Source organism: Chaetura pelagica, unplaced genomic scaffold (genome assembly GCF_000747805.2).
Source record: "Chaetura pelagica isolate M959 unplaced genomic scaffold, ChaPel_1.0 scaffold7, whole genome shotgun sequence".
NCBI classification, from domain to species: Eukaryota; Metazoa; Chordata; class Aves; order Apodiformes; family Apodidae; genus Chaetura; species Chaetura pelagica.
The window spans coordinates 2,988,798-2,996,545 of NW_009953920.1; the positions used below are offsets into that span (position 1 = coordinate 2,988,798).

Below are 7,748 nucleotides of genomic sequence, written 5' to 3' on the forward strand. Positions count from 1 at the left end.
CAAAAATTAGGTGTTTGCTTTCTCTATTCCATCTTAAGTCAAATCCAGCCTTCCTAAGTCTGAGTCCACTCCTTTTAAGGAATGCAGGATGGTTCACCCTTTAAATCTGTTTCCTGCTGTTGATTCTTGCCCCTTGAGGTCACTGGAAGACGTCCTGTGGTCTGAAAGATGTATTATGGATCCAGTAGATAATAGATGTCCCAAACATTCTTAATGCACAGGGTAACCAAGAAAAACAGCTTTCCTTGAAACCAGAGTAGATCAGTATGCTGGAACAATCATAAGCACTAGAGCCAGAGAGACTTATCCTTACTTTTCCACCTTCTGTCACTGTCTTCATATATGCTCACAGCAGCAAACACTTCACACTTCACAGTGATGGAATCAGGATAAAAATGTAGATAAGCAAGAGTTTCACAAGACTAGCTTCACCACATTTTTTTTCTCGGCTGCTTTTTCTGCTCTGACAAATACGATATTTTTAATGAGTTCTGATAATTAAAACTACCCTGGCATTTACCTTCACTATTATAGCAGAAAACACAAATACTCCTCCAGATTTTTATTCTACCACAGGATGATCTCTTGGATTACTATTTGTAGCTGATAATTTGCAAAAGATGTTTTGGGTGTTTTCCTCATGGGAACAAAATCAAATGCCATCTTAAGTTATGATTTAAATTATGAGCAGATATCCTACTAATCAAAGAGTTTTAATTATAGTGAGGTATATTGTAAAGTAATAATAATTTCACATTTATTACCCCCCAAAATGCAATTGCCATTAAAACACATGTACACAATTGTCATATCCCACCAGACAGGCAACCCAGAGAGATTTGGACTGGACCCCCTTGCTTTCTAAACTCCTTTTAGAGAAGAGCCTAGAAGCAGCTGGATCCAGTCCTACTCTTAAGAGAGTTAAGTTCTTTTAGCAACCCAGTTGGCAACTTGAATTTTCTGCATGGTACTATTAAGAGCGGTGCCATAACCTAGGAGGTTCATAGAATCATAGAATAACAGAATGTCTAGGGTTGGAAGGGACCTCTAAAGATCATCTAGTCCAGCCCCCCCTGCAGTGCCCAGGGACCTTTTTTATTTCATCAGGTTGCTCAGAGCCTGGTTGAGCCTGACCTTGAATGTTTCCAGGGATGGGGCCTCTATCACATCTCTGGGCAACCTGTTCCAGTGTTTCACCATCCTCATAGTAAAGAATTTCTTCCTCATGTCTAATCTAAATCTACCCTGCTCTAGTTTAAGACCATTGCCACTTGTCCTATAGCTACATAACCTTGTTAGAAGTCCCTCCCCAGCTATCTTCAGGCCCTCTTCAGGTACTAAAGGCCTCTATAAGGTCTCCCAGGAGCCTTCTCCTCTCCAGGTTGAATAGCCCCAACTCTCTCAGCCTGTCTTCATAGGAGAGGTGCTCCAGCCCTCTGATCATTTTTATGGCCCTTCTCTGGACTCGTTCCAACAGGTCCATGTCCTTCTTGTGTTGAGGACACCAGAGCTGGACACAATACTCCAGGTGGGGTCTTTCAAGAGTGGAGTAGACGGGCTTAACCACCTCCTTTGACCTGCTGGCCACGCTTCTTTTGATGCTGCCCAGGATGTTATTGGCCCTCTGGGCTGTGGGTGCATATTGTTTGCTTATGTCCAACTTTTTTGTCCACCAGTACCCCCAAGTCTCTTTCTGCAGAGTTGCTCTTTATCACATCACCCTCAGCCTGTATAGATAGTAAGGAATGCTCTGACCCAACTGCACGACCTTGTACTTGGCCTTGATGAGCCTTATGAGGTTTACACAGGCCCACTTCTCTAGCTTGTCCAGGTCCCTCTGAATGGCATCCTGTCCCTCTGGCATATCGACTGCACCACCCAGCTTGGTGTCATTGGAAAACTTGCTGTGGCTGCTCTCAATGCCACTGTCAGTGTCATTAGTGAAGATATTAAGCAACGCTGGTCCCAGTACAGACCCCTAAGAGACACCACTTGCCACCCCTCTCCATCTGGACATCAAGCCATTGACCATCCAGGCAATTCCTTATTCACCTAACAGTCCACCCATGAAATCCGTATCTCTCCAATTTAGAGAGAAGGATGTTGTGGGGCACTGTGTCAAAGGCCTTGCAGAAGTCCAGATAGATGACATCCACTGCTTTTCCTTTGTCCACTGATGTGGTCACTCCATTGTAGAAAACCCACTAGGTTGGTGAGGCAGGACTTTCCCTTAGTAAAGCCATAGTGGCTATATCGAATCAGCTCTCTGTCTTCCATGTGCCTTGTTAGAGCTCCTAGGAGGATCTGATCCATGATCTTCCATGACACAGAGGTGAGGCTGACAGGTCTGTAGTTTCCAAGGTCCTTCTTTCTACCCTTTTTAAAATTTGGTGTAATGTTTCCCTTTTTCCAGTCACCAGGAACTTTACCTGACTGCCATGACTTTTCAAATATCATGGAGTGTGGCTTGGCAACTACATCAGCCAGTTCCCTCAGGACTCTGGGATGCATCTCATCAGGTCACATAGACATATGCATGTTCAGGTTACTCAGGTGATAAGAAATCTTGTCTTCTCTTACTTTCTTCCCCTGGTCCCCATTTTGATGTCCTGCAACTTGGGAGGTGTTGAGGAGAGATGTAGCCAGTGAAGACTGAGGCAAAAAAAGTAATTGAGAACCCTGGCCTTCTCCTCATCTGTTGTTACTAGTTTGCCATTTTTGCTCATTAATGTTGGCACTCTTTCTTTAACCTTCCTTTCCTGATTTATGTACCTGTAGAAGCCCATTTTATTACTCTTCGCATCCCTTGCTAAGTTCAGCACCAGCTGCACCTTGGCCTTCCTGATCCCATACCTGCATGACCAGGCAGTGTCTCTGTACTCTTCCCAAGATACTAGTCCCTGCTTGAACCCCTTGTTCAGTTCTTTCTTGCATTTTAATTTGGCCAGCAGGTCTCAACTCAGCCATGCTGATCTCTTCCCATCCGTACTGCATTTCTTGTACCTGAGGATCAAGAGCTCTTGTGCTCTATGGATAGCATCCTTAATGATCTGCCAGCTCTGTTCTGCTCCCTTGTCCCTGGGAACTGATTCCCAAGGGATACTACTGACTTAACTCCTTGAAGAGCTGGAAATTTGCTTTCCTAAAATTCAAGATCCTGACCACACTCCTCATCTGACTTCCCTGAGGACTGGGAACTCCACCACTGCACGGTCACTGCAGCCCAGGCTGCCTCCAGTCTTGACATGATCTTGCTTCCATTGGTGATCATCAGGTCCACTGTTGCATCCTCTCTGGTGGAGCTGTCTGTTTCCTGGCTTAAGAAGTTGTCTTCAAGGAACTCCAGGGGTCTGTTGAATTGTCTGCAGTTTGCTGTGTTATTTTCCAACAGATGTCAGGGTGGTTGAAATCCCCCAGCAGGGTAAGAACCTGTGAGTGCAATGCCTCCTGGAGCTGGAAGAATGCTTCATCAGTTGGTTCCCCTTGATCAGGTGGCCTGTAGTAGACACCAACCACAAGGTTTCCCTTGTTGCTTTGGTCTGTAATTCTTACCCATAAGATTTTTACCTCCTCTTGGCTATTCTTTAGGGATATCTCCTCACACTCAATCCATTCCTTAACATAGAGGGAAACACCTCCACCTCTCCTTCCTCACCTGTCCCTTCTGAACAGCTTGTAGCCATCAACAGCTGCACTGCAGTCATAGGAAGCATCCCACCAAGTTTCAGTAGTGGACACTAAGGCATAGTCTTCCAGCAACACAGTAGCTTCCAACTCCTCCTGTTTGTTTCCCATGCTGCATGTGTTTGTGTAAAGGCACTTTAGATGGGCTGTTGGCCCTGTCATCTTTTTTGAGGAACATCCCTTATTTCTCTTGAGGTGTTTCGTGGGCTAGCTCTTGAGGGGTGATAGACCTTCTGGTTTTCAGAAAAACTGGCACTCTGCCCTGCAGATCCTGAGCTACTACACCAAAGCCCCTCTCTAGGAAGCCCAGTTATGTTCCCATCCACCTTTCAATCTAGTTCAAAGCCTTTTCTATGAGCCTCTCACTGTCTTGTCATCCCATAGTTCATCTGTAGTGGGCCTGGTTTATTCCCTTCCCCCTTCAAACCTGGTTTAAAGCCCTCTCAATGAGCCCCACCAAATCCTGACTGAAAATCCTTTTCCCCCTTGGTGACAGTTGCCCTCCATCTTTGGCCAGTAGGTCTGGTGCCGTGTAAACATCCCCACTGTCAAAGAACCCAAAATTCCACACATGGCACCAGCCTCTGAGCCACGAGTTAACCAGTTGTGCTTTCCTGTTCTTTTCAGTGTTCCCTGCCACTGGAATTGAAGAAGACAGCTCCTGTGCCCCTGATTTCTCAACTGTTCAGCCCAGGGCCCCAAAGTCCCTTTTTATCATACAAAACACAACTTTACTGAAAAATGTAGTAAGATTATAGAGCTTGTTGAAAAACACACAACAATATCACTCTCAAAACAACAGGTTACAACTGACAAAACATTGTTAGAAAAGATGCTACCCTTATGTGCTGAGTATAAGGTTAGAAACAGGGAGTGTGAGAGGGAGAGAACAGGAGAGATGAATAAAGAGGGGATAGAAAGGATATCACAACACTTGGATCCAGCAACAGTCTTGGCATGATGTTGTGTTCCTTGGACAGTGAGCATATGCATCAAGCATTCTGAGTCTGCCTCTTATATGCTACCTGGTACTGCCTCTACTGCGTGAGGCTCTGCCTACTTTGCACAGACTCTGTCTTGGGTTTGAGAATGTTCTGGAAATTAGTCAGTGGGGAATGGGAGTCCAGGTGTGGGGGCATGGCATCCCCCAACCTGGGTGACTGATCAATGGCTCTAATTTTCTCACCTACGCTCTGTCCTTAAGCAGGAAAGTGGTCTTTTGCAAGGTGGCACTCTGCCTCCACGGGGCTCCTCTTGCCAGCCACTGGTTTTTGTTGAATAAGGACAGCGTGCCATTTATTGGGGTGCCTGACAAAGGAGGAGATTCCCTTGCAAGGACAGTATTCAGTTTATCAGAGTGGCTGCCAAGCATGGGGATTCCCTTGTGAGAACAGTGTCCCAGTGACTTATCAAATCGGGACTCCACCCAAATACAATGTCCAGTTTGTCAAGGCAGCTGCTTGGAGACAAATATTCATTTCAGGACTCTAGAACAATAATAGCTGCATGTTTATTTGAGGATTTGCAGTGCAGGCAAACAATTCTTATCCTTTATTCACTTTTTTTTTTTACAACCCCACATTAAAAAATATTTTAAAATCTTTACCTGTAAATATTTTTTTTCTTCCTTAGTGTTTTCCAGGGTGCCTGACAATACAAATTCGTACCATTTTGTGTATTTTTATTGTGATCTTAATATACTCCGTGGCTCAAGGATGTGTGGTGAGTATTTAAATCATGTATGAATTTAGCATTTTATTTAAAGAACAACCTGATCCATTAAACACATACCATATTCTCATCTGGTGAATTCCTACTCTTTTTATTATTCATACTTGTAGATCATGTTTCTTAAAAATTGCCTTTTGCTATACTTTTAACTTTCACTGTCCTGAGTCAGGGTGTTGAATGGCAAAGCTATTAGCAATTACACAGCTAACACCTATAGAATTTTTTATATCAGACTTTAGTATCACATGTCCTTCGGATATCATGTACTTTTTTGGAATTTATTTTTAAATGTTCAGCTTGCTTGCTAGTTCAATGGCTAATATTTTGTGACACACAAGACGTGGTGTTAAATAACATAACTTATTTCTGTGTGGCAACTTATAGAACATATTTCTGTGTAGTAACATGAGGAGATTTTTAATCTAGGCAGATCAGAAAAGATAATGAGATCTTTTTGTGTAACAAGATCTTTTGGACAGTATTGTGTAAAGGAAGAGGTGGTTACATTGTGCTACTTATATGATGAATTCACATCTAATGTGTACGAAGCTTCTCTTGTATGTAGTGAACCTGTTCAATACTTCTGAAAACTGAGCTTCTTTTGCTATAGATTAGCAGCTAGTTCTACATGGTGGACTTGAATGTCAGATGGGATTTAGACTTCCACCCAAGTATTTGGCATTTAGTTGCCTTGTCAAATTCCTAGCACTAAATTTCAACATTTTGGCTGCTATTGATAATTAATCAAGCAGGTTAGGGTACCCAAAGGAAAGAATCCACAAAAAAATAGCATGCTAAACAGAACTGGAAATGTTTAGAAGGCAGATGTCTCAAATCATGCCTCTCTGTGGAATTTAGGCAAAGTGTCCTGATCAATAGGAGGACAGTAATTTCATGAGCAATTCACAGCTAACTGAGCTAACTGAGATACTAAGCCCCTTATTTTGTGTATTCACTTGTCACTGGACCTATCCTGAGAACATATACCAAGCTGATCCCCATGAACTGAATGGGCAGAGGATCCCTTGTCTGTGAATTCCAATGTCTTATGAGGTACCAAGAATTACTAATGGTCAGACATTTCTGGGAATTCCTGAACGTTTAAGTAACACACAGTCCAAATAGCACATAGGTATATATATTGTTCTTAACGTGCATGTAGGTCCAAAATGAACAGAGATGTGCAGTGCCTCCAGGCTAGTTAGTGTCTCAGCAAGTTCTGTGTATCTGATTTTGGGACTGAGATTAATATGACAGCTGTAACCTTTGCAGATCAGCCTCCATAGAGCTGAAACTTATTTTCACCAAATGAGAAAAGCACAACTGTTACTTAAAGATGGTGAAAATGAGAAACAGACATCATAAGGCCTAAGACAATATTGAATATCAGTGGAAGAAGGCAGATTAGAATTCAGACGTTTTGGCCTTCCACAAGGCAGTAATCATTCAGTTACAACTTAGAATAGGTCACAAATACAACTCTATGCTTTATTTGAGAAAAAATAGCCTATAACCATATAAATGCTTAGGCTAAATGCTTAATCAGTAGAATTATTAGTTTCTGCAAAGTAACGCCTCTTGAATTCTCACCTAGCAGACGAAATAGCTGTTGAGGTTTCACTCTTAGCTGTAGAGAAATGGTGTTTTCCTGGATGAATTGCACAACATTTATGAAGCCTTCGTGCATGCCTCTTTTTTTGGATGAGTTTAAGGATATTGAACAAAACCACATTAAGTGGATTTTTCACTTTATTTTTTCTCATTTCCTAATGTTACTGGTTGTGAGTTTAACTCAGATTTTATCTTTTATGTCCAATCTTTTAAAATTACTATAATGCCCTGTATTGCTTAATTACCTTTCAACTTGTCAGTTATTTTACAGGATGCTATAAAATTTAATTTTTAGTGTTTATGATGAAATAAAAAGGTCTAATAACACACTTCAAAAGAGAAGCTTAAGTACAGGGCAGGGCTTATGTGACAGTGACTGTTTGAATCAATGTTGCTACCATCTTACTCTTCTCTTTTATTCTATCTCTTATCCTCTTCCTTTGTTAGGAGGTGAAGGTTGGAGAGCAATTAAAACTGAAGCTCTAGGGACTTTAACTGTTTGCCAGAAATTCCTCCCTTGCTTGGGTAACAGTTCTGCAATGTGTACATGACACTGCCTTTGGAAGAAGCAGGTTCTATTCCCTCAAATTTACCATAGTAAATGCACCAAAACATTTTTTTTTACTTCCTAGTCAAGGGAAACAAAATGGAACTCCTTGGATAACAGAAAGGGGAGGGATAATTAAAGATAAGGCCTTGTGTTTTAATCAGATCTGACAGCA

At 42.2% G+C, this 7,748-nt stretch overlaps 1 protein-coding gene across 1 annotated transcript in view; it reads left to right on the forward strand.

Moving 5' to 3' along the window:
• ADCY1 (adenylate cyclase 1 (brain)) overlaps positions 1–7,748 on the forward strand; it is a 169,320-nt gene that overhangs the window by 142,720 nt on the left and 18,852 nt on the right. The window contains 1 exon segment of the mRNA XM_010001548.1: positions 5,317–5,406. Coding sequence (XP_009999850.1) covers positions 5,317–5,406 — 90 coding nt within the window.